At 43.5% G+C, this 27,608-nt stretch overlaps 1 protein-coding gene across 1 annotated transcript; it reads left to right on the top strand.

Annotated features, from left to right (window-relative positions):
- Positions 1-27,415, top strand: ALAS2 (5'-aminolevulinate synthase 2). The gene is made up of 11 exons (XM_087710803.1): positions 1-122; positions 12,103-12,296; positions 14,359-14,499; positions 14,604-14,702; positions 18,926-19,148; positions 20,593-20,777; positions 20,895-21,074; positions 21,510-21,674; positions 22,243-22,511; positions 22,814-22,976; positions 27,130-27,415. Exons 1-11 carry the CDS (start codon positions 1-3, stop codon positions 27,291-27,293), a joined length of 1,905 nt encoding a protein of 634 aa, XP_087566929.1. The 3' UTR covers positions 27,294-27,415.
- Positions 27,416-27,608: the final 193 nt, after the last annotated feature.

Genomic DNA, 27,608 nt, shown 5'->3' on the forward strand with positions numbered 1-27,608 from the left:
ATGGTCCGCTTTCCTTATCTCTGCCTTCAGCTGCTGGGTGGGGAAAGGCAGCTCCCAAGCCAAGTGGGCTTGGAGCACAAAATAACATTCAGAAGTTGTTCGACTTCAGTGCAGGTCAACAGGTAGGAAAAAGGTTAATTGTACGGGTTTGGGGAAATTGGGGTTACTTTCTAAGGATTCCTGAATAGTGAGGCAGAAAAAATGGGAGGGATGACAGCTATTAAGTTCTTCTCTAGCTCATTCCATCTTGTCCTCTTTTTCTAAGTGAAGTTCATCTTCTTTCCCCCCCCCCCCCCTCATTTCCTCTTCTCCATTCCAACATCATGGAAAGATCATTCAGGGGAATTTCTCTCTATTCACTTCCTCTAATTTCTAGTCCGTGGCTGAAGGAACATGCCAGTGGCTTGGCTGGGCATGTGGGATTGATCTTAAGGCTGCCAACTAGCTTAAATACAAGCAGCTGATCTGTTCCTGAGATCTGATTTCCAGAAAGTAATAGAAGAAACTTGGTGCTGTTGTGGGATAGATATCAACTAGTAGGTTGTTGATATCACAGGTCTTGAACTTTTTCAGGCAAAACAAAACAAAACACCCTTGTATTGGAAAAACTAATTGACAGTGACATTATTGACCAACCTATTTTAATTCAGTTTTTACTACCAAAGAAGTTACGCAGCATCTTCTCCCTTTATGAACAAGCTGAGTATTATGAAACAGGAGCAGGTTGTAATAAATCAACGTCTTCTCTTCTTGTCTTTGCTAATGAAAAACAAACTAAGGAGCCATTCAGAAAAATAGTGATCAGCGTTAGTATCTCTTTTCCAGCCATTTTCACGCCTGCTTTCCAGTTTCCTTTTTCCCTGACATAAGAAAAGACGGGCATATTCATTTATGTAAACAGAAAAGAAGAAGGGAAAGGAAAATTATGAGAATTATGGGAACAGTTACTCAATTCCTTTGGACTGCAAGTTTCCTTGTCAGTTGGGATCTCAGGAAAGGGTTCTGTATATCTTTTGTGTAATTGCTTGATATTTGGGGTTAGAATTCAAGGAACCTTCTTCTTCTGCCCGCCAGTAAAACTTATTAACTGATGCTAAAACAATTTATTTTAACATAATGCCTCTGTAAGTTCACACGGTATTTTGTGCAAAAAATATGATTTGCTTCTTCGTGGTTTAATTTATTTTATGAACTCAGCTAGTATGATTTATAAACCATCGTTCATAGTTCAACCCAACCCTACTTTATTCAATAAGAAAAAAAAATTAAGCAAATTGCTGCTCAACATACATCAATCCGTTTGGATTTTTAAAGCTATTTGTCAAGTCTCCCCTGAACACTATCATTTGGGAGATTTGCAGAAGGGAGAGTTTAAAAAAAATATTTATTTCATTATTAAAATATGGTTTGGATCAGTCAAGTTCCATTTCTAATCTGAGTCAGGAATGATATATTCATTGTGAGTTTATTTTTAGTTGGCACAGCTCACTTGGCTGTGGTGTCTTACCAGCAACTGTAATTGGTTGCATTCTATCAATTCAGAATGCAAGTCAAGGTATCATATTTGCATTGGGTTGCCCAATGCGTAAGAGATTGCGAGACAGAGACAGGGAGATTATCTTGATGTGCTCTTCAGTGGGCAAAAATTAAATGCATGTAAAGATTTTTCTCATTGTGAAGCGTAACTATTGACATCTGCACACTCAATGGCTGCAAATGGCACGGCTACCATAACCCGTTGAAAAAAAAATTGCATATCTCTCTTAAACGTACATAAAAATTAAGACATGCAAAGCGATGTTTTAACTGAAGAGGGAAATGTTTGAAAAAGAAATGTTTACTCCTTCTCCCCTCCATGCAGGTGGTATTTTGCTGGGAATGTAGAAATCTGAGCTTTTTTAGCGACGTTGTTTAACCCAAACAGATGTTCTTTATTAAAAGGAAAAAGCATTTCAGTAATTTGCTTCGGTTATGTTTTTTTTTCCTCTGCTCCCACCAAGTATTACAGGTTTCTTTAATCTGAAGCGGCACCAGATCCTGGGGTTCCTTAGAGGGATGCAATTTCTGATCTGGCTCCAGATCAAGGAGGGAACGAGCAGATGATGGGTGCTGCTCTTCTTAAAAGCCCAGCATCCAGCTCTTCTTGCTGCGTCCTTTATTTCTAATCATCACAACTGGGCTGGGGTGTGTCTTCTTTAAGCCAGATAAAATGAAAGGAGCTTATCACTGCCCAACATATTCATGTGCCCTTCTTGTGAAAGAACATGTAAAAGCAGAGGTGGCCTATCACTGTGGCAAGCTAGGCGATTAAAATTAAAATGAGCTTTAATTTATTTAATGTAGTTGTTGGTTTAAATTTGGTTAGGTGTCAGGGTTTGAGACTGTTTAAAAAAATATAGCGATAGTCTAATCACATGCATGTTTCAATTAGGTTAGTAACTGCAGGGAAATAGTTGAAGTCTACAAAAAATTCCACTGCAATGTAAGAAAATCCAGTAGCCTCAATACCAGTTTAGTATTCGATGGATGGAAATGTACTATCAATTCATATTATCTTTGCAATTATTTATTTACTCCCCTAGGAAGCCTATCTTCTAACTTATTTTAGAAAGAAACTCCCCATTCCAACTCTTTTTTCCCCTTCACAAACAACAGACATGATGTCATGAGCTCAGTGGCCATTCCTCAACTAACTTACAGTGTCTTCTCAAGTGAGTCAACCACCATTGTGCTAAAATAACAGTATTGAGGAGGCTTTATGTCACTTCAACAATGGTTGGATGACGTGATGAAGACACTGTAAGTCACTAGTGAGGAGATGTTGAGGACCACCAAGACTCAAATTCCATTTCTCACTCTGCTATGGAGCTTTACGCCAATTTTTCTCTCTTAGTCCAACCTCCACAGATCATTATGGAGCTAAAAAGGAAGAACGCTTGAATATTCAGAGAATAGTTGGAATATACCTACAAATTTTATCTCTTCGCACGCCCCTATATTTTTCTTAGAAATGTTACTGTGTTTCCTTGAAAATAAGACAGGGTCGAGCATGGTCACCTTATGGCTGCTGCTGTGTTGCAATATTTTTGGGGAGGGCTTATTATCAGGGGAGGTCTTATTTTGGGGAAAACAGGGTAGAACTCTTAAGAACATTCTGTGGAGTCCCTGAGTCATATCCAGAATCACTTAAGGAAAAAAGCTGGAATTATAGAAATGCAGTCCACCATGTGATATTTTCTTCTCAAAGGACCTCTGATGCCAACATCGGATAACTAGTAAAAAAGAAATTCACTTGACAAAAAGATAAATAGGTTACAAAAGTTGTGCGCGTCACACAGGGTAGTTCATGATCAGTGTTTCCACATATTATTTACTAATATATATTCCTTTTCAGGATCCTTTTATGCATGTTTGTTCTCTGCCTCAAAATTATATTCTTAGCATCATTTCCACCGGGATCAAAAATATTATTCGTATAAAAATACAAACGTTTGCTCTATCTCCTACTATTGTTTGTCATCCAAGTCCATGTTTGTTTATATGAAAAGTCACAGTTCCATGGGGTTGCTTGCTAGGTTTTCGCTACTTAAAAAAAAAGTCAGAAATTCTATAAGATATACAGACATATCAGTCTGTTGCACAGAACAGATCAAAGTCTTCCGCTGGAAAATTGGTCCCTCCACACCCTCTCTTACCTTGATGTGCTTCTTTTTGTCCCGAGGGCTAAGCAGACTTTCAGTTCTACAGTGATCCCTGCCGTTTAGGTGTGTTTCCAGGAAGATTAAAGAGAGTGTTTGGTTGTTCTACATGGCAAAATGTGGAAACAGCCATTGTTCCTCTTCCTAACTCTAAACTGGCTTCCAGTCAGTTGTGTAGCTGGCCAGAGGACCATCAAAGGACATGACTTTAAGAGAATATTTTTCTTTTAATAGCAGTTAGACTTATATACCGCTTCATAGGGCTTTCAGCCCTCTCTAAGCGGTTTACAGAGTCGGCTATTGCCCCCACAATCTGGGTCCTCATTTTACCCACCTCGGAAGGATGGAAGGCTGAGTCAACCCTGAGCCGGTGGGATTTGAACCGCCGAACTGCAGAACTAGCAGTCAGCTGAAGTAGCCCGCAGTACTGCACCCTAACCACTGCGCCACCTCGACTCTTAAGTACTTTTTCTTTTAAGTACTTACTCCAAAGTACAACTAGGTTACCATAACTGCACTGCCACATCTATTGGCTCAGTAGATGACAGCAAAGAGTTGGAAGACTCTGCCTCTTTGCTGCCACCTAGTGATCATCCATGACTTTTCAGCACATAATAAGGTGAAACCTGCTGGGGCATAGTGTAGTTAGTACAATACCCCAAAAGGAAGTTAACTTTGAATTCAAAATGCTTCAAAATGCCCTGAAATAAAGCCATCCCCTTTGTATTTTCTATTTCTTTACTATATTTGGCAACCTGCTGTATATAAATACATACCATATTATAGTAAACATAAGGATTAAATATTGGAAAATCATCCTTTCAGGTAAATTTCACAAACTGAGTATTGTATTGTATTGTATTTATTTGTCTTGTATGCCGCCCACTCCCGAAGGACTCTGGGCGGCTCACAATAGACAAGGGAAGGGGGAAGACTAGATAAAGACAACACTTTAAAAACAAAAACAAAACCACAACATTCACAATTTCCGTGGGGCTGGATGTTTCAGAGGCCCCCCGGCCTGCTGGAGCAACCAGGACTTGGTGGCTTTGCGGAAAGCCGGGAGGGTCGTAAGGGTCCGGATCTCGACAGGGAGATCATTCCAGAGGGCTGGAGCTGCAACAGAGAAGGCTCTCCCCCGGGGGGTCCCCAGCCGACATTGGCTGGCGGATGGGATCCGGAGGAGACCTAACCTGTGAGATCTGATCGGTCTATGGGAGGTAATCGGCAGGAGGCGGTCTCTCAGGTACCCAGGTCCGATGCCATGTAGGGAGTATGTTCATCAGCTGAGGAGCAGACCTCCTCTGCCAGCAGGTTAAATTGACTTTCTCTGCTGGTAGGAAGATAAGTGCGACTATTGATCAATGCATCCGGACCAAACCAATTCCATTGAACTAAACTATCAGTGAGAAAAGTTTTTCAATTGATTAGCAAATTATTTATTGTAAACTTGCACATGTGCCCGGCTACCTAGTTGTGAATGGTCTGCTATAATTGGCACCTGTGATTCTGTGACCTTAAGATAGTTTTCACACACACACACACACACACACACACACATGTACACACACACTCCAAAGATATGCCTCCTATCAAGCCCTACACAAAAAACGACAGCTCTATTGGACAGTCTCATTAAACTCGTTTTTGTGATCATCTCTCCTTTTCCTCAGTTTAGAAATGCAGGTTGTCCTCAACGTATGATCAAACCGAACCCAACCTTTTGGCTGCTAAGCAAAACAGTTCTTAAGTGAGTTTGCCCCATTTTATGACCTTTCTTGCCATCCTTGTTAAGTGAATCCCTGAAATTGTTACGTTAGTAATAAGTGAATCTGACTTCCCCATTGTCTTCGCTTGCCAGAAGGTCGCAAAAGGTGATTCCCCCAGGGACCCTGCAACCATCATATAAATATGAGCCAATTGCCAAACGACTGGATTTTGATCACATGACCCCCATGGACACTGCAGTGGTCATAAGTGTGAAAAATGGTCATCAGTGACTTTTTTCCAGTGCTGTTGTAACTTTGAAGAGTTACTAAATGAGCTGTTGTAAGTTGGGGTCTACTTGTGTGAGCAATAACATTGTCTTTGAAGTCCAGTCCATAATTCACATTGTGTAATGTTACTCAGTTTGACCCTCTTTTCTGATAAGGCTTTCTGTTCTTTTTCTTTTTTTCCTGATCATAGCAATAGCAGTTAGACTTATATACCCTCAGCCCTCTCTAAGCGGTTTACAGAGTCAGCATATCGCCCCCAACAACAATCCGGGTCCTCATTTCACCCACCTTGGAAGGATGGAAGGCTGAGTCAACCCTGAGCCGGTGAGATTTGAACCGCTGAACGGCTGAACTAGCAGTCAGCTGAAATGGCCTGCAGTACTGCACTCTACCCACTGCGCCACCTCGGCTCTTACTACCCCTTGGGAAGTTGGAAGATTATTCTCTTTGAAAGAGGGAAACTTTCTTCCATACCTGCTTAGCCGCTTGTCTTGTTTTATACATTTGTCCAAAGGGGAAAATATACTGCACCTGCTGCACTATTACCAAAGGGACACGAAACCTGTCCTGGAACACAACAGTTGATCTCGCTACCTCTCCTTTTCTAGAATTATATGTCTTAAGGATTATTATTATTTTTTGAGTAGGACAAAATAATTATCCCTGGCATTCATTTCTGAGTAAACCTGGATGGTGTAAATTTCTACAGACTTTTTAAGGGTTTTTTTTGGATCCTAATGTTTTTCCTTTCCCTGAATTCTGATGGGTATTTTCCAGATGCCAGCCTAATTTTAAATAGGTTTTCTTAGAACTGGTACAAGATCCGAGGTGGCACAGTGGTTAGGGTGCAGTACTGCAGGCCACTTCAGCTGACTGCTATCTGCAATTCAGCGGTTCTAATCTCACCGGCTCAAGGTTGACTCAGCCTTCCATCCTTCTGAGGTTGGTAAAATGACCCAGATTGTAAGGGGCAATAGGCTGACTCTATAAACTGCTTAGAGAGGGCTGTGAAGCGGTATATAAATCTAAGTATTAGTGTTATTGCTATTGATTGATTGATTCATTGGTTGATTGACTGACTGATTGATTGATTCATTGATTAATTGACTGATTGAGTCATAAGAGCCGAGGTGGCGCAGTGGTTAGAGTGCAGTACTGCAGGCCACTTCAGCTGACTGCTATCTGCAGTTCAGCGGTTCAAATCTCATCGGTTCAAGGTTGACTCAGCCTTCCATCCTTCCGAGGTGGGTGAAATGAGGACCCAGACTGTGGGGGCAATATGCTGACTCTGTAAATCGCTTAGAGAGGGCTGAAAGCCCTATGAAGCTGTATATAAGTCTAACTGCTATTGCTATTGCTATCCGGCTTCCAACAGGAGTCGGGGTGGCTCAACAACAGCCATGACTATGAAACCAAAATAATTATTTGATTCTTTTGATGCCTTCCTCTCTCAAATTTCCTTGGGTCTTAATTAAAAATTAATTTCTTTTGGATGAAGAAAGCAAGAAAAAAAACATTTCAATATTACTTCCAAGACAAAGCAGTGTCCCTCTAGGTTAATTCAATCTGTAACTCACTCACCTATTTGTTGTGTGGATATTTTGAATTACTGTTTCCAACATTCATGATTTATGGATCATGCTTGCTGGAACCAATGCGAGCTATTGTCTACAACAGGGGTGTCAAACTCCCAGCCCGCAGGCTGGATGTGTCACACATTGGCCAGATGTGTCATGCAAAGGGGGGGGGGAGTCATGATATGTCACATGATGACGCCTTGACAACACAAATTTGAAAATCCTGGTCTACAATATCCAGAGAACATAGGTTGCCTACTTCTAAGTAGATCAACGACTCTCTTATCTAGCATTTTACATTAAATTCTTTCTTTCCTCCCATCCTTTAAAAAAAATATCTTACTTCTGGATTTGGGGTGGGAGCAGAAAAAGCTTGATGTAAAATGTAAGCTAAGCAAGTCATTTCTCTACTTAGAAGTAGGCAAGCCAATGTTCTCTGGTTATTGTAGATAACAGCTCCCATTGGTTCCAGCAATCATGATTCATGGCCTTCTCGTAAAAAAATGAACCAATCCCACTTGCCTGAAATTAACTTATTTCTATAGTGGGACATTTTGTTCCCTTCCTTCTTAAGTTTAGACTTTATCCTATTGTTAAAAAGAGTACGGTAGGAATAGAGGAAAGGTTATGTAAAGACATGCGCAGAAAAATGTCATGATCTCAGTAACTGGTTACCTCTTAACCTATGAGTTCACCTGATTAGCAGAACCAAATGTAGGAACAGAGGAAAGGTTACGTACAGATATGCGCAGCAAAATGCCATGATCTCAGTGACCGATTACCTCATCTGTTTATGAGAACCAGGTAGTACCAGGGACCATCTGGATATGTGAAGCCTCTACTCTGGCTGGGATGGACTTAGATATTGACAAGTAAAATGTACCAATAAGATGCTGTTGCTACCTCTGCTTTTGCTTTGCTTGTTAAAACTGTATAAAAGCCAAATAAACTCTGCGTAAGGCAGACAGACATTTTGGACACCACCTGCTATGATGGATTTCTGAGACCAAAACCCTGGTGCCAAAACCCGGGACAAATCTGGTGCCGAAACCGGGGACAAAGGCACCCTATGAGGGAGCAGCTGCCAACATATTTACCTCCCGTCTGGAACAGACCCCCAAGATGCACCAATTGTCCTACGGGACCCCTCAGAGGTCAGTATGGGTTGCAGGCTGTCTCTACACCAGCAACAATACGTGACAGAACTTAGATTCTTGTTACAGAAGTCAGGTGTTACAGCACCTGAGGCATGCATAAGGGAGCTGGTGGAAAAGATAGGGACACATTGTCTTTGGTATCCCAAACGTGGGATGCTTCGTTTACGTGACTGGGGAAAAATAGGGCAAACTTTACATCTTGAACCCAGGGCTCCAGTAAAGATATTACAGCTATGGTTTCAGTGCCGTCAAGCAGTGGAAAACTTTGGCTCTAAAGGTTTGGCAGGACAACAGTTGACCACAAAACCTCCACCTAAATATGATCAAATAAAAATTATTCCCCCAAAACCATCTTTAATTGGACTTTGAGCTCCTCGTGGAGAGGTTAATACTTCTGCTTCTCCACGGTCAGAGGAACAATTAGCAAAAGAGGGGGAGGATATAAAAGATATGTTTTCTATCTGTTCACCTAATTTGATTTCACAAGATCATGAAGTAATTGGCTTAAATCCCCCTCGGCTCCCCTGATCAGGAAGAGTTTGGTTTTTCTGTGCCTTTTTCTGGCAAGCCTCAGCAAGCCTTCTCTAATATCAGGCAGAAGGTTACTGAGCTGTATCCTGATTTTATTAACAATTTGCAGGATGCTTTAAGACAACAGATAAGACAATTCTGAGGCATCAGATGGAGTTGTTGATGAAATTAGCACTTTACTTCCAAATGCCGAAGGGCAATTATTGGTCTTGGGAACAATCCTGAGTTGGCAGATATGATTAAAGCATGTCAAGATATAGGAACAGCCTCTTGTCAAACTAATAAATTGGCGGCTGCTTTATTGCAAGGCAGCAAGCCTCAAGGAAAGTTTTACAACTATGGTCATTTCAAAAAGGAATGTCAAAATCCAGGAGGGGGGGTTATGTCTGCAGCCTCCTGCAGCCCTTTCCATCAAGGGTCAAAACCAAAAGCAAAATGTCCAAAGTTATTTCGTTGGTTGATTTACACATTTACTTAGTCCTTCTTTGTGTCAGATTTATATTGCGGAATGGAATCCTTTCCGTAAACGTTATCCATCGGCTTTGTTAAATCATTATATGGATGATATTTTAATCGGAGCACCCAAAGATACAACCTAATTGGCTTTCAGAAATACAACTTCATGAAATGTTGCAATCTTTTCTTGCTCCGGTTTTTCATTGTTTAACTGTACACGAAGATATTTTGCTAATTAATTTATGGCAGTTGTTAGAGACCCTTACTTGGGTTTGTCCATATTTTTCTTTGCTGGCACATTTATTTAGTTCTGTATTTGGTTTATTGACCAAAGGAAAACAGTCCTCAACGATCTCATTGTGATTTTTTTTTTTTGCAGCCCTTGTTGCCCACAGTTGAAAAGATTAATGAGATTTTGAGCATTTAGTTTGTGGATCGTGTAAATTGTTAGTTAACTTTTTTGATGTTTTTTACTAGTAAACTGCCTATAGGAATGTTATCTGTATTGGAAGACAAAAAGACCCCATTTCAAAATGTTTTGCCATTTTTTTCTAGGCAGTTGTTGAATTAATAACCTTGGGTTTGTCACAGAAATTGGACTGATTTGATTAATATTATTTTTCCTATTCCAAAATCTGATTTCTAATTTTATTTTCAGAATAATTTATCTCTTCAGAGTGCTTTAACTGACTATGGTTTGGTTTGGTTTATTAGATTTATATGCTGCCCTTCTCCCAAGGACTCAGTACAACATTAAAAGAAACACATAATACAAAAGTTAAAAAAAATTAAATAGAATATCCCAAACAAACCCAATTAGAATTAACAATAAGATTTTTTTTTTAAAAATCAAATTAAAATTAACAGTGATCAATAAGTTATTTTCTTTTGTTCAGGCCAGGCTGGCTTGCTGGAAAAGCCAACTTTTTAGGGTGCGTCGGAAGGACCGGAGGTCGGAGATTATACGAAGCTCTGGGGGCAGCTCATTCCAGAGGGAAGGGGCTCCCACTATGTGGGCTGTATTTCATATCATTTGCCTAAAGATCCTCGGCTTGCTTTTTTAATGACTTTTTCTTTTCCTGTTTGTCCATTGCTTTCGTTTCCTTCGCTTTTGCAAGCTTTTTTCAGGTGGAGGGTGAATGGGAGGAGCGGTTGCTTATAAGGACAGTCCTCTCCGCAACATTTAGAATTAGCTGCTGCTATTTTAGCTTTCCAAATCTTTTCTTAACAAGCTTTTAAACTAAATTTCTGTGTGTCAACTTATTTTTGATTTTCCAGGTGCTTACATCACACCCAGGATTGACTTAATGTCATGGCTTTCTTTTTCACTTTGTAGCAACCATTATAAGACTGAAAGCATTTATATTTTGTTTCTCATATACGTAGTCATTTGTCTTTTTCCGAACCTCTCTCTGAAGGTTCCATTTAATAGCAATAGCAATAGCAATAGCAGTAGACTTATATACCGCTTCATAGGGCTTTCAGCCCTCTCTAAGCGGTTTACAGAGTCAGCATATTGCCCCCAACAACAATCCGGGTCCTCATTTTACCCACCTCGGAAGGATGGAAGGCTGAGTCAACCCTGAGCCGGTGAGATTTGAACTGCTGAACTGCTGATCTAGCAGTCAGCTGAAGTAGCCTGCAGTGCTGCATTTAACCACCGCGCCACCTCGGCTCTGTTGTTGTTGTTCATGTTTTATCTACTCTCTTTTCAGATCCATTTTTAATCACTCTTTTTTTTCATCAGAATGCCAGAGGGCTGGCACGAACTTGCCATATTCCACTCGACCAAGCCAAACAGATTGTTTCATCTTCCCCCAATATTCTGGGGCATCCCCCTCAGGGGGGACACGGACGTTAATCCCCATGGTTTGGCTAATCAACTATGGCAAATGGATGTCACCTATGTTCCCTCTCTGGCTCCCTGGAAATATATTCATGTTTCTATTGTTACCTATTCAGGAGTGTTTTGGGCCATACCTCAACGAGGAGAAAGAGTTAATCATGTTATTTCTTATTCTTTTTTCAGCCATTACTGCCTTGGGTAAACCTTTCTCTTTAAGAACTGACAATGGCCCGGCCTATTTTTTATTGGCCTTTTTGCAATTTTGTACAACTTGGAACATTGTTCTAATTCATGGACTTCCTTACAATTCCACAGGTCAAGCCATGGTGGAACGTGGTAATTGGTCCTTTAAGCACTGTCTTCCCAAACAAATAAAAAAGGAGGGCTCTCAGGTACCCAATTTGGCGTACCCCAATTTGGCACGGGTAACACAACAGGTTTAAAAAAAAGGTTTTGCCTCCCCCTCTAGGGGGACAATGATATGCTGGGCTTGCTTCTACAGGATCTTTGTGGATTCTAGCACATAGTGTTCATCCAGATAAGGATATCATGGTACCAGTCCCCAAATCCAGTTCTAGAGACTTTAAGATGTGAGGACTTCAGCTCCCAGAATCCCCCAGCCAGGCTGGCTGAGGAATTCTGGGAATGGAGGTGGGCCCACGCATCTAAAAGTTGCCAAGATTGAGAAACACTGCTCTAGATGCACCAGTCCAATGCCTCTGGCAGGCAACAGATTGAGAAAAGGTGCCATTGCTCTACCATGCTACGTTAGAATGATGTTCTTTATTACCAGTCCTTATATATTCCATCTTTTCCTTTTTCTTTCTTTCTCTTGTGTAGCACAAAGCTGGTTGGCAACATGGCCTCAATTCTGCAGTGCTGTCCTTTCCTGACCCGGGATCCATCTCTCTTCCTACGGAAACTGGGCCCACTGCTGGTCAGCAGTGCTCAACGCTGCCCTGTGATGGTGGCCCGCACTTTCTATAGTTCTGTCCCTGACCTGCAGGGTGAAAAAGACACCTGTGGAAACGCTGGTGAGATGATGGGGTGGAGCTCAGAGAAAAGATACTGAAAAGGAAAGAGAAACTGATGTCATATCAGATCCATAAGAGTTCAAACGAAACCACACATTTCATGCTAGGAGCTCCCAAGTGGGCTCTTGTAGAGGTGTTCTAGATTTTTTAGATCAAGCCAGTCTCTTGGTAACAAACCTATAATTTTGTGGGTATAAAGTGTTTGTACTCCCTGCATTATTTGATTACATGTAAAAGGGTTGAAATCTCTGTGTGAAAGCACCTAGAACCCTTTAGAGTGGCTCCTTTTTGAAATTGTTCTTTTGTACTTCAAGACATGATGTCATCATTTCACAGTCACTAATTAGCTCAGAGGCAACTTGTAATTCTTCTAATTTTTACTTCCTGGCTGAATATTACTTGGATACATTTAGAAATTTAATGTGTATTTCAGTCTGTAGAAAAGGAAGTGGAAACTGCATCTTTTCTTCCCTGGGCATAAAAAAGGTTTGCCTTGACAAAGCGATCATATTAAAATGAGAGCATAACCTGCCAGAAATATAAGCTAGAATCCTGTTCCTGCTGCTTGGTTTTCCTATATTCAGATGGAAAAAATTCTTTCCCAGGTTTGTATGGATGGAAGAATCTCTGATTATGTGATGGACGGGTCATAGATTTAGTCCTAACTTTGCCCATGACCATTAAAAAGATTAGGTGTTGAAAGTGGGTTCAAACAACCAACCAAGTCAATTGAGGGATCTGAAATCAGGCATGCTGGTTATATTTTCATGACCGATAGAGGGTATTTGCATGAAACACACCTCACATGTAACATTCCTCATCTCCCATTGTAAAAATTGTTAACAGATGATGAGAAAAACCTTTCTCTGACTGAACCCCTGGAGACTCAATTCCAGAACCCAGCCTTCCTTACCCCGGCTTGTGCCCTCTAGACATCCTGGGATAGAACTTCTCAAATTTACGGACAATGCGACCAATACCAAGAATTTTGGAAATTGGCTTCTCATTTTGGAAGACATCAGTTTAGCGAAACAGGAGACCTAGTGGACTGAATGGACAAAGAATTAAGTCCAAAAGTCCTTGGAAAAAGTTGAAGTGGTGGAGAATCTGGAAGCTACTAAATGTCAAGTGCAAAGAACCAGGAGCATCTGCTGAGTTCAAGTTGTTTATTATTATTATTATTATTCGCAACAACAGAATTGTATCACAGCGGCCAGTTGTTTTGCCCATTTTGGCATTGATTACTAGTTGGGCCCCACCCAGGGGCCTAGGACGACATAATGTATTTTCATAATATGCGTGCAGATCCAAGCAGTGCGGCTTTTTGCATTTGACTGATGGTGATTTTGTCAATTTTTAACTGTTTTAAATGTAATTCCAGTGCTTTTGGAATAGCACCCAGTGTGCCGATTACCACTGGAATTACATTATCACTGCTGGTTTGTGCCATAGTCGTTGAATTTTGATTTTTAAGTCCTGGTATTTCACGATTTTTTCATATTCCTTCTCATCGATCCTGCTATCACCTAGTATTGCAATGTCTATGATTGTAACCTTGTTTTTCTCAACCAGTGTGATGTCTGGTGTATTATGCGCCAGTATTTTGTCCGTTTGTATGCGAAAATCCCACAAGATCTTGACCATCTGATTTTCGGTGACATTTTCAGGCTGATGTTCCCACCAGTTTGTTGCTGTTTTAATATTTTAATTTTTGCACAAATTCCAATGGATCATTTGTGCTACTGAATTGATTATTATTATTATCATCATCATCATCATCATCATCATCATCATCATCATCAAATGATCAAAGCTAAATTGGCACTAGATAAGTGTCAACCAAATTCATGGTGGGAGGGACTGCACATGGGTCTCTTGTGGATGTGCAATGATTCCAAACAGATGATACATTTAACCCTGCCTTCCAGTTCAGCCTTCTCATCTCCTACGCTAAATTCGCTAAAAGCCATGCCTATGGGGAATCCCATTCAAGAATATCTCTATCAGCCTCTCTCTCTGGAGGCTCAAAATCACGATGGATTTTCTTTTGTGCACCCTCTAGTTTCGATTCCCCGCTCAGCGCCCCAGCCTCTCCCTGCCACCCAGTGCCCCTTCATGGAATCCGAGCGCCAGAGTGGCCAAAGCTCTTTTGTGCAAGAAGCAAAACCTGAACTCCAGGAAGATGTCAGGCCTTTCAAATCAGGTAAGGAAAGAGTCCAACCTCCTTGGGATCAACGGTGGCGGGAAAGATGAGACACCCTCCCCTCCCGTTCTTCCTCTGACCTGTCTGCATCCCCCTCCCTCTAGGAGTGCTGACGTCCTTGATCCGAGAAGTGCACTCCAGCCTCAAAAAGAAGTTGCTGGACTCTAACAAAGTGTCTCACCTCATCCAGGACAACATGCCAGGTTGGGGAATTGGATCCTGACAACTTCTCCCATCGGGTGGTGGGGTGGGTGGGAGTTGCTCAGAGGGTCTGTGATATCTTCCAGCTTCCCTTGGGTATTAGGGTCAGCCGTGCAGATTAACTGATTCCGTCTGAAGACTTAATTGTGTCAAGCTTAACTGTCTGAGGTCTGCTTCCTCCTCTCTCCCAAGTGAAAACTGGAGGTATAAATGACATTGACTGTTTATTTATATCATCTGTTAACTGTGCCACTTTTTAGGATGACAAAGTGGGGACGCTTTTAGGGCTATTCCCAAGCACTTCTCTGGGTACTTTATCCAGAGGATCGTCTCGCAACCAGGCTGTCATCCCAGCCCATCACCACACCAGTCTCTGATTTTCAATTTCTCTTCTCTATAAAGCCCCTAAAGAGGAAAGACTTGGGATTTGTTGATCCAATTTTTTTTAAAGGAAAAACACTTAACTCACCTTTTTTCATTACCTTTCTACAGTTAGTCTGCCAGTGGCTTACACAGCTTCAGCAGAATGAGACACTTTACCCAGGCAAAAACCAAATAAACAGCTGCCTCTGAGAGCAAAGATGTTTTCCCTGTCTCTATATTGGGGTTGATTTCACATTTCGGTTACAATCCATGCCCAGTGCAGAATAATTGCTTGGATCCTTGGCCTTCTGAGGTCTGACGGAAAGATGGCACGCTGAGGATTGAACTCCAGAGAGACGCATTAGGCACCTTCTCTGTTGAGCTCCTTGAGTGCATAGGAACCCTTAATTATTCAGTAATTATAAGTAGCCTTCATTTAGCAATTACAACTGGGACTGGCAACCTGATCGTTAAATAAAGCAGTCGCTGAATAAAACTGCAACTGCACATGGATCTTCCTTCAGCTTTCTTTTGCTATGCAAGGTCGAAACTCAAGGACTGGTGGCAGAATTACCTTTTCATTATTGTCATAACTATGAACTGTCACTAAATGATATGATCACTAAATGTGGGCTACCTGTATATTAAAATAAGGCTTTTATTACTGAAAGCTTACTAAAACGATTGCAACTTTGCAAATGAGCAGCCTGCACACTCTTTTCTCCATACTCTGAGCTGGGCAGGCTATAAGAAACATGAAATAAACAATATAACAAGTACCAGTATATTTTCTTAAACTAGATTTGGGGTTTCAAACCAACCCCCTTCCTCCACGTAATTGCTTCTTTGCTTTTTTGTTTGTTTCTTAGTTATTGCTTTTTCATTCTATTTGAACTGTTGTTCTCAGCGTGATGTTTTTGGCAATGATTGTTCTACCATCAAAAAGCTCGGTGGAAGCTATCCAAATGCCCTGCATGAATAAGCTTTATGTGGCTTTACATAGCAAGTCTAAATATTTGGCATTATTTATTCTCCCGGAGCTGGTTTCCAGAGTTTCAGGCACGGTTTGCTGGTTGGTTGGTTTTTATATTACCAGTTCTATGTTCAGGTTGAAATGGTAGGGATTAAGACTTTGACCTTCTGGATGCACATGGCATGCTCGTTGTATCTGGGCTGCAAAAAATCTTGCCTGAATTTTCTGTATCTCTTTGCTGCCATCTGGTGAGTATCTGTATTCACTCTGTTGGAAGAAAGGTCCATCTGGGATTAGTTCCAAGTGGGGAGAAAGACACTGGAAACATAGATAGATAGATAGATAGATAGATATTTTATTTGTATGCCGCCCTTTTCCCTGGGGGGACTCAGGGCGGCTCACAGTTCAGGGGGAGGGAGGACAAACCATGTTAAACACATAAAACAATACATCGTTAAAAGCACAACATTCATACAATTCGGGTGGGGTCAATATCTTTAACCCCAGGCCTGTCGGGACAGCCAGGTTTTAAGGGCTGTGCGGAAGGTCTGGAGGGTGGTGAGGGTACGAATCTCCACGGGGAGTTCGTTCCATAGGGTCGGAGCTGCCACCGAGAAGGCTCTCCTCCGCGTGGTTGCCAGTCGACATTGACCGGCTGATGGAAGTCGGAGGAGGCCTAATCTATGTGATCTAATTGGTCGAGTGGAGGTAATTGGCAGTAGGCGGTCTCTCAAGTACCCAGATCCAATACCATGCAGGGCTTTGTAGGTGATAAGTAGCACCTTGAAGCGTACCCGGAGATCGACAGGTAGCCAGTGCAGCTCGCAGAGGATAGGTGTTGTGTGGGTGAAACGAGGTGCACCCACGATCGCTCGCGCGGCCGCATTCTGGACTAGCTAACATGAAGTCTTCTTGGAAAGATGGTTTATTGGTGGGCGATACCACATGGTTTGAGGTCCTGGGCAAAACAAAAGGGAGGAGATGCTGAGAGTGCGTGGATTTTATGCTCTCTCTGGGCTTTTGAATTTGAGCTTGTACTCTGATTGGTTGTCAGGCTCCCATGGGGCCATGCAGGGGTAACTTTGTAGGTTTGAGTCCCAGGCTTGGTTGAGCCTTGCTGGGTGATGGTGTAATGAAGGGCAATTAAATGGCTCTGCCTGAAGGAGGTAGAATAGACTGGCCCAAGCCTTAATGGCCCATTAACGAAGGTGTGTGTGTGTGAATTTCTGCCTCCCTTTTAGGGGAAATATTCTGCCCTTTTAATATTTCCTAAAATATTTCATTTTCCTAGGAGAGAGTGCTAACTTCCTACAACGCCATTGATATTCTGGATTTTGCTGGGCCCACTGTAAAGTTCCATTATAGGAAGTAGCAGAAGACCTCTGCATGTGTTTGCAGAGAACAGAATTTCTGCTAACTTTGGTCTCCTGCTTCATCTCTCCCCTCTCTCATGTGCTCAAATGGCATCTCCCATCTTATTGAATTTGCATGGTTGGGAATTCCAGTTGGAGGGCACCACGCAGGAAAAGATTGTTAAAGCGTCCCAACCTGCCTCTCCTCTATTAAATGTTAGGTGCTGCCCTGATACCTATTGGCCTTAATCATTGAACTGCAAAATGTTAATTATTCAGGTTTCACCCCACCATAATAGAAGGTTAACCCAGGCTGAACGGAACAGGGAGAGCCAGTTTGGTGTAGCGGTTAAGGTGCCGTCCTAGGAACCAGGAGACTGAGTTCTAGTCCCACTTTAGCCACGAAAGGCCGGCTGGGTGACTTTGGATCAATCTCTCAGCCCAGCCCAGCCCAGCCCAGCCCAGAGTTGTTGGTGTGGGTAAAATAGGAGGAGGAAGGAATACTAGATATATTCACTGCAGAGGTGGGTTCCTACCAGTTGCACCTATTCAGTAGAACCGGTTCGACAAATCTATCGAACCGGTTAGAAGAGGTTCCACCAGTGGACCCGGAAAGCAGGCCACACCTACAGAAGAGGTTCCAAATATTTTTTGAAACCCACCACTGCCACACACACACACACACACACAGACAGACACACAGACAGACAGACAGACAGACACACACACAGAGAGAAAGAGAAACAAACAAAGAAAGAAAGAAAGAAAGAAAGAAAGAAAGAAAGAAAGAAAGAAGAAAGAAAAAGAGTGAGAGAGAGATGAAAGAAAAAAGAAAAAAGGGACAGAGACAAAAGGAAGGAAAGAGAGAGAGAGAGAGAGAGAGAGAGAGAGAGAGAGAACACATGGCCTGCAAGCCACTCCCACCAGGTCACATGGCCAGCAAGCCACTCCCACAAAGGAGGCCACACCCACAGAGTAGGTTCCAAAAAAAATTGAAACCCACCACTGATTCACTGCCTTGAGTTACTTATAAAAGTAATAAAGGCAGGCACATTTATTTATTTATTATTAAAATTTATATGCCGCCCAATCCCGAAGGACTCCGGGCGGCTTACAAAAGAAGAAAAAGAGAAAGAAAAAATAAATAAAAAGAAGACAGTTTAAAAACACAAAGCCACATGCATTCATTCTAACCGGGGCTGGACCTCAACAGTGAGGTCAACAGCCCCAGGCCTGCCGGAACAGCCAAGTTTTAACAGCTTTCCTGAAGGCCATGAGAGTGGGTATGGTCCGGATCTCTGGGGGTAGCTGATTCCAAAGAGTCGGAGCAGCCACAGAGAAGGCTCTCCTCCGGGGGGCCTGCCAGCCGACACTGTCTGGCTGACGGCATCTGAAGGAGGCCCAATCTGTGGGATCTTACTGGCAAATAAACAAACAAACAGCCCCTTCCTGCATGCTGTTTTTTAACTGTAAAGTCACCATTGAGAGACAATGAGTGAAGGTTAGGCAGAAATTAACGCCTATTGTTTCCTAACAGACAGCCCTGTGTTTCGCTACGATGCGTTCTTTGAAGAAAAGATCCAAGCGAAGAAACAAGATCATACCTATCGGATCTTCAAGACTGTGAATCGCCGGGCAGATGCCTATCCGTTCGCTGAGGACTTCTCTACCTCTGAGGTTGAAGCGCGAGAGGTATCCGTCTGGTGCAGCAATGACTACCTCGGAATGAGTCGCCACCCTCGGGTGCTGCAAGCCATACGGTGAGTGGCAGGCAATATTCCCTGCACTGCCGTTTTCCACGCCTCCCAAACAATTCTAATTTCCCCCCTTGTATGTCCAGCTTTTCTCCACTGGAGGAATTCTACTTCCCACCATTCCCAGCCAACATGCATAATGGGGATGATGGGGAAACTGAGGAGGGCCTGAGGCTTTTCTTGATATTTATGAGCAACTCTACAGTGGAGGGGGGACTCCTGGCTTTGCCACTCTATAGAGAGCAACTCTATAGTGGGGGGACGACCCTTGCTTTGCCACTCTGTATAAAGCAACTCTATAGTGGAAGGTGGGCCCTCACTTGGCCACTCTATGGAGAGCAACTCTATAGTGGGGGGAATACCCTCGCTTTGCCACTCTATATAAAGCAACTCTATAGTGGAGGGGGGGAACCCCTCACTTTGCCACTCTATAGAGAGCAACTCTACAGTGGGGGGGGGACCCTCGCTTTGCCACTCTATATAGAGCAACTCTATAGTGGAAGGTGGATCCTTCTGCAGTGGAGGGGAGGACCCCTCACTTTGCCACTCTATAGAGAGCAACTCTATAGTGGAAGGTGGGCCCTCACTTGGCCACTCTATGGAGAGCAACTCTATAGTGGGGGGGGGGACCCCTGCTTTGCCACTCCATATAGAGCAACTCTATAGTGGAAGGTGGATCCTCACTTTGCCACTCTATAGACAGCAACTCTATAGTGGAAGGTGGATCCTCACTTTGCCACTCTATGGAGAGCAACTCTATAGTGGAGGGGAGGACCCTCGCTTTGCCACTGACAATAAGATTTAAGTTTTTAAGTCTTTAAGAAGATGTTGGATAGCCATTTGTCTGAAACGGTATCGGGTTTCCTGCCTAGGCAGGCGGTTGGACTAGAAGACCTCCAAGGTCCCTTCCAACTCTGCTATTGTATTGTATTATTTGGGGTGGGGTGGTAGATTTCTCAATTTATGTTAGCGTTATTCTGTCAAAGACCTCCCTGGTCTAAAGGAAAAAAGAAATATGGGCATGTCATGAAGCTTTTCTGGAACTACCTGAATCATACTTTGCTCCAGCTTTAGCTTAGATAAGATCAGCAGAGCCATCAGCCATTGATGGGAAGATTCAGGTAGTTCTAGAAAGTCAATGGTTGGGAGCCAGATCCCCTTAATCACGGCGTGATTCATTTAACAACTGCAGTGATTCTCTTAACAATCTTGGCAAAGAAGATTGTAAAGCTAGGTGTGACTTACCCAATGTTAGCTACCTTGCTTACCAACAGAAATTCTGGTCCCAACTGTGGTCACAAGTCAAGGACTACCTACATCCAGAACCCAGCAAGGCTGCCTCTAGCAAAAGCTTTCCTCTCGGAAACCTGAAAGCCGGGTGTTAGAACTGGCGGTAGATGATCTCTGTCATTTTCTGAGCAAAGTCCCAATTTCCTCTTCTAACCCACAGCGATACTCTGCAGCGTTATGGAGCAGGAGCAGGAGGTACCAGGAACATTTCCGGCACTAGCCGATTCCACGTGGCTCTGGAGGAGGAATTGGCCAGCTTGCACAACAAAGATGCCGCTCTGCTATTTACCTCCTGTTTTGTGGCCAATGACTCTACCCTCTTCACGCTTGCCCGCATGATGCCAGGTAACCAGGCAGTACAGGAGACCCAGGATCAGCCTGAAGTGAAGACCTCCGTCCTCCCTAAATTGTGGGAAGAGGAGAGAATGGGGAGTTACTCTTGGCTTGGTTTCTCTCCCGTAGGGTGTGAAATCTACTCCGATGCTGGGAATCATGCATCCATGATCCTGGGCATCCGAAACAGCGGCGTTCCAAAGTATGTGTTTCGGCATAATGATCCAGACCATTTGGAGGAGCTTCTTCGCAAGGCCAAACCCAGCACCCCAAAGATTGTTGCCTTTGAAACTGTGCATTCGATGGACGGTAATTGCCCCCCTTTAGGTTTCGCTACATGGTGTCCCTAATAACGTCATAAAACACCATCATACATCAGAAAGGCGTTTCTAGGTGTAAGCTGACCAAAAGTGTTTCCTTCTTCCTGGGCCAGCCCAGATTCCTTGGCCAGTTGAAGAAGGGACAACTAACAGCATTTTCAGGGAAAAACGGCTAAGATTATAACGGGTCACTACGGAAATGACTAGATGAACAATAAACAACAATAAACAGGGACCCCAGTCAAAAGACTTGCAGGACAAGAGGTGAGCTAACAAATTCTGGAAGCATAGGCACCCACTAGGCTAATACTGCAAAATGGACTGCACAAAGGGCAGTCCGGGAGTTGCACACACACAAAAAAAGTGGGTTGGAAGCTCTCGCCATTCAGGTAATCCAGTGTCTTCAATAATCCTTTGTCCGCAGGTGCCATCTGCCCCCTGGAAGAGATGTGCGATGTGGCCCACCGCTATGGGGCCATCACTTTTGTGGATGAGGTCCATGCTGTGGGACTCTATGGGGCCCAGGGAGCCGGCATTGGGGAACGTGACGGAGTGATGGGCAAAATAGACATCGTGTCTGGCACTCTGGGTGAGTTGGGAAAGCAAAGACCCGGAGAGGAACCAGAAAGAAAGGGGGTCATAAATACTCTAAGGCAGTGGCCCCCAATCTTTTGGGCACCAGGGACCGATTCCGTGGGGGAAAGGTTTTTCCGCGAACCGGAGGGGGAGCGGTTTTGCATGCTGCCTGCATACTGTGGATGGGGCTTTGCTTGTTTGCGTGGTTGCTGACATGCCACGGACTGGTGCCGGTAGATAGACTGGGGGGGTTGGGGACTCCTGCTCTCAAGGAACCCTACTGACCATTAAAAAGCTGACCATCCCAAGAACCAAAGGTGGTGAGTTCTGCTGGCTGCTGCAAGATTTCAGCCTCTGATTTTTTTCTCCTTATCGTTCATAAGAAGGAAAAAATGCAAGACATACAGTATGTTCAGCTTGCACACTGTATACAAGTTTCAGATCCAGCTTCCCAGAAGTCATGGTCCTATTTTTTAATTGCATTAGCTCAGTCATGCTTCTTAACGCTAAATACACTTAATAGCATAAGACACGCTTGTCATTAAAGATACATCTTTCTTTTCCCTCCCTTTCTCCTTCAGGAAAGGCCTTCGGCTGCGTGGGTGGCTATGTTGCAAGCACCACGTCCCTCATTGACACGGTGCGCTCCTATGCAGCCGGATTCATTTTCACCACTTCGCTGCCCCCCATGGTGTTGGCTGGGGCCCTGGAATCTGTTCGGATCCTGAAGAGTCCCGAGGGGCAGGTGCTGCGCCGTGCCCACCAGCGCAACGTCAAGCACATGCGCCAGTTGCTCATGGATGCCGGGCTGCCTGTGGTCAGCTGCCCAAGTCACATCATACCCATACGGGTAGGGACGCCCCGGGATGGTGGAAGGGAGAAGCTAGGGCTGTAGTAGCAAAACAGACACAGGAGTACAGTCCTCAAGGCTTAAATTCTACTGACGCCACTTTGCCATGTCCTTAATATACACAGCCCTTTATAGAATACTTAAGAAAATGGAATGAATGAACAGGACTGAGTGGCTGCAGAATCGTGTCCATCATAGGAGGGGACCCCTGGATACCCTAAATTTTCTATGGCCAACTTTCCAGAGGGATGAAACAGCCGGATACCCTTCCTCAGTGTGTCTGATTCATTCTTCTTCCTCAGGTTGGAGATGCAGCCGTGAATACCCAGCTTTGTGATCTGCTCCTCTCAGAGTACAACATCTACGTCCAGGCCATCAATTATCCTACTGTGCCCCGGGGGGAGGAACTGCTGCGGCTGGCCCCCTCGCCTCACCACACCCCACCCATGATGGACTACTTTGTGGGTGAGTCTCCAGTGCCATGAGCACTAAGGCTCCAGCTTTATCTTACCCAAATCATCTCATTCTATAAATCAAATACTAGTAAAAGGCAGGATTAGAACTCTCAGAATCTCTGTGGAAACAAGGCACTTAAGTGAAAATCAAGTTATGATTCTATTCATTACACACCCAGTGCAGTGACCACTGAAGATGTCATAAACAGAACTGAACCCTAACCCCGGGACGTATTTTTACAAACTGAATCTGGTCTGCATAAACAATAGCTAGAATTAACTGCAATTTCATCATGTATTGTATATAATGAAAATTGATGCAAATTATTCCGATCTCCCAGTTAGAATTTTAGCACCAGGCTTGTGACAAAGTATCACTTCACAGCAAACAAAATTCAAATTGGATTTGGATTTGGATTTATTACATTTATATGCCACCCTTTTCCCCGAAGGGGACTCAGGGCGGCTCACAATTCAAGTCAGGGAAGGAGGTACAGACAGGGGATAAAAAAGACGAACATAACAATATACAATTTAAAAGCACACAACAGCCATACCATTCGAGGAGGGGGGGAAAAGCTCTTTAGCCCCAGGCCTGTCGGAACAGCCAGGTTTTAAGGGCTATGCGGAAGGCCTGGAGGGTGGTGAGGGTTCGAATCTCCACGGGGAGCTCGTTCCAGAGAGTCGGAGCAGCCACAGAGAAGGCTCTCCTCCGGGTAGTCGCCAGTCGGCATTGGCCGGCGGATGGAATTCGGAGGAGGCCTAATCTGTGGGATCTAATCGGTCTAGTGGAGGTAATTCAAATCTAGTACCATAGCAGAAATACAGTAGGAAAACCTACAGTATATATTATGTAAATGTTGCACCTAGTTCTGATTTATAGTTCTAAGCAGATGCATGTGTTCTGACCCCCTCCTCCGTCCAGTAACGAAAGCCGAGACATGCTTAATGAGAATGTCCTTTAATAACAAGACCAGAATCTCAGTGGCTGAAAGCCAAGTAAACAAACAGATAAGGACCTTGGCAGCAAGGCCGACAAACCTTGGCAGCAATTCAGACAAACTCTGGCAGCAATCCAGCCTGCCAAGTTAGTTTCTCTTTAGTCAAAGCGTTGACTTCTGCAAGAAGGGTGTGGCACCAGCAGTCTTTTTTATAGTCTGGAGAGGAGCTTAATGACCATCAGCTGAGCGTAATTACCTCCTGTAATTACGTAGTTGTTCTTGACACGAGTGGCTCTTCGATGGCGTGCATCCTGGAACAACTCACTGCTGGTTTCTGGATCACTCTCCCTTGTCTCCTCCTCACTGATCCAAGGTTCAGGCGCCACCTGGTGGCCAGCCAGTCTCTCTGCGCCCTGCTCAGAGTCGGAACCCTGTCCAGGGTCCTCTACATCCTCCAGAGTCGACTCATAGGGCCCCTCGCTGTCGGAGTCTGGTGGCAGCTCCAATGGCTCCTGCTGGGCCACAACATGCATGTATATCCTTTTGAGGATGCTTCATTTGGTGTGCCTAGTGTGTGACCTGCTTTTTCCACCCATTAATTTTTTCCACCCATTAATTTTTTCCACCCATTAACCACCAAATGCAGAAAAGGGCTTGTAAAAATTGTACTTCTGAAAGTCCAAAACTGGTCTTGTTGTTATCTCTAGTCCAGTCTTATAAAAGGCTGACAGTGAATAGGATCCTGGCCTTCTGATCACCAGAATCCTCTTTATTTCCCCTTGGGAAGATTTTACTTTATAGATATGCAGGTTGGCCAATAGTTATACACCTAAGGTGAGTAAGTACTGACACCAAGTGGCCAGTGGAGAATTTTTTATTTTTTATTTTTATTGAAAATTTTGAAAAAAAAAACTTTTACAAATGTTTACCTCCCTCCCCCTACCCTCCCCACCCAACCCCCCCAGTCTCCCCCCCCCCCCCGCGGCTTCCCAGAACCAATACAGGGTATAAATCTTTAACAAAGATATTCTAAGATAAACTTTTTAAAAAGTTAGTATCATCTTTCATTTGAGCTTTAACTCCTCTTTGCTAGGCTAGCTCTAAACAGATTACATCATTCCTTGTTTCTTCAGTCATAAACTATCTGGAATTTCTTAGTCCCATATTTATTTTGAGTATAGTCAATCCATCTTCTCCACTCCAGTTTATATCTCTCATTTGAATGGTCCTTGAGATATGCTGATATTTTAGCCATCTCAGCTAGGTTTGTTACTTTCAATGTCCATTCTTGAATAGTAGGCAAATCTTCCTTCTTCCAGTATTGCGCCACCAACAGTCTTGCTGCGGCTATTAAATGCAAAATCAGGTTCATCTCTACAACTGTACAATCAGTAATTATACCTAACAAAAATAACTGAGGGGTAAACTTTATCCTTTTTTGTTTTTAACTCCACACAATCCTACTGTAAATATGGTAGCTGATAGTATTTATGGGGAGTGTTGAAAAGTTCCTTGGAGACTGAAAGATCTCTGTAAATATTAACTCGTGTTTTATAAAATAAAATTGCCTGGATTTTTCAACGTTTTTAATCATTAGAAGCAAATTCAAAAGCAGGATGAAATAAGAGCCGAGACTTACTCTCTTCTGATGCAGGCAATGGCAAAGCCACAGTTCTGTCTATAAACAGAACGTAAGCAGAAGCTTTCAATTCAGAGATTTGACTCTTTTCTCACACGATGGACTTTAAAAAGGACAGGGATTTCCTCTCATTTTTTGGTAATACCAGAAAACCGCGGACGACAAAATCGTGGTCGACAAAAGCGCGTATGTGACGTCATAACAGCGCGACAAAAAAGATCGAAAAATGTAAAAAATAAAGCGAAAACCTTACCCTAACCCTCCCAAACCTAACCCTAAACCTAACCCTAACCGTTAACGTAACGAAAAACGTAACGCTAACCCTTAACCTAACGCTAAACGTAACGCTAATGCTCTAAAGCTAACCCTAACCCTTAACCTAACCCTAACCCTAACCCTAACCCTTACCTTTGTGTGAATCGACTTGCTGTAATTTAATTTTTATTAATTTTTATTTCAATTTTTCGATCTTTTTCATCGCGCTGTGATGACGTCAAATGCGCGATTTTGTCGATCGCGCTTTTGTGGTCCGCGGTTTTGACGGGTCACGCATTTTTTAGCTTCCACTTCAGAGCCTTGGCCCTTCATTTTCTTACTACTAGCTCCAGAGACCACCCTATAGCTCCTGTTGGAAGAAATGTCCATCTGGGTACAGTTCCAATTGGGAAGAAAGACACTGGAAACATGGAGACTGCTTGGAAAGATGGTTTAATGGTGGACAGGACCACATGGGTAGCTGACCACATGGAGTGGAGAGTGAGATATATTTATACCCTCTCTCAAGATTTTGAACTTTAACTTCCTCTTCCTGTGGCAAGGAATGTATCCCGGTTGCCAGACTCCCATGGGGCCATGCAGGGGTAACTTTGTAGGTTGTCTTTAGTTCCAGGCTTGGTTGAATCTTGCTGGGTGATATAATCTTCTCAGGTGTCACGTGGTGAGATGGGTAAAGGGCTAATCCTATTATGTCCTGAGCAGTGGTGGGATTCAAATAATTTACCAACCAGTTCTCGGCCCTAATGACCAGCTGGGTAGGCGGGGCTCAGTGGTCATGTGATCATGTGGGCGTGGCCAAGTCACTGTCACTCAGCTCGATGGGCGCTTCACGTTAATTGTTACAATGGTAATAAGGGTTAACCGGAGAGGCAGTTTCTGTAAGCAGGCCAATAAAGATTAGGCTAGAAACAACACCAGAATGTTTCCTTCCTACCTTCCTTACAGGATTAGCCCTGTAAAGTGGGAAAAAAACAAAAGATTTCTTCCAACAACTGGTTCTCCGAACTGCTTAGAAAGTTACCAACCGGTTCTCCCAAGTAGGTGCAAACCGGCTGAATCCCACCACTCCTCCTGAGGGTGAAAGTCTTTTGTGTTGTAGATAAGCTGGCCCAGCGTCTCTGGGGCTATTAACAAAGATGGGGGGCTGCTTTCCAAGAGCATATTTTTCCTTTTTTCATCCAGGGAGGTATAATATTCTGCCTTTTTAATATTTTCTAGAATATTTCATTCTTCTAGGAGAGGGGTGGGTGCATTCAATAGCAATGCAAGAATAGTCTGTTATTTTAACCTGCTTTCTTCTCTTCCAGAAAAACTGCTGGCTGCGTGGCAGGAGGTGGGCCTACCCCTGCAGGTCTCAACCTCTCCCGAGTGCCACTTCTGCCACCGCCCACTTCATTTTGCCCTCATGAGTGAGTGGGAGCGGGATTACTTCGGAAACATGGGCCCCCGCTACGTCACCCTTTGTGCCTAAGGAGTGCCTCTCGGGCCACAGAGCTTGCTGCCCGGGGATGGGAAGAGCGAGGGCCGTGCTTCGTACCAAGGCTGCCCAGCAGAAAAGAGATTGCCTGAATACAATAAAGCTCTGAAACGGCCTTTTCTGCAGATTTCATAGAGTGTTGAGAATTTGGGATGAAGAAATCCCTCTAGCTGGCAGCCTTTTGCATCCCAAGGAGTCTCAGTGGCACTGACTTCACACCAAGCCCTGGTAGAATGTAAGTCATAGCTGGCTGAGTACAACACACTAAGTTGTAACTCAGTTTTCCAAGGAACAAAGTGAAAGGCTCAC

This window comes from Thamnophis sirtalis, unplaced genomic scaffold, assembly GCF_051295495.1.
Source record: "Thamnophis sirtalis isolate CommonGarterSnake01/CBP01778 unplaced genomic scaffold, rThaSir2_p1.2 scaffold_3, whole genome shotgun sequence".
Classification (NCBI taxonomy): Eukaryota; Metazoa; Chordata; class Lepidosauria; order Squamata; family Natricidae; genus Thamnophis; species Thamnophis sirtalis.

Bases quoted from the DNA above. Each gene is read 5' to 3' on its own strand.
- ALAS2 (XM_087710803.1), top strand. From the start codon at position 1: ATGGTCCGCTTTCCTTATCTCTGCCTTCAGCTGCTGGGTGGGGAAAGG. The intron at 12,297-14,358 runs GTGAGATGATGG...TGCACCCTCTAG, and splicing joins AGACACCTGTGGAAACGCTG to TTTCGATTCCCCGCTCAGCG. The intron at 22,977-27,129 runs GTGAGTCTCCAG...CTTCTCTTCCAG, and splicing joins CATGATGGACTACTTTGTGG to AAAAACTGCTGGCTGCGTGG.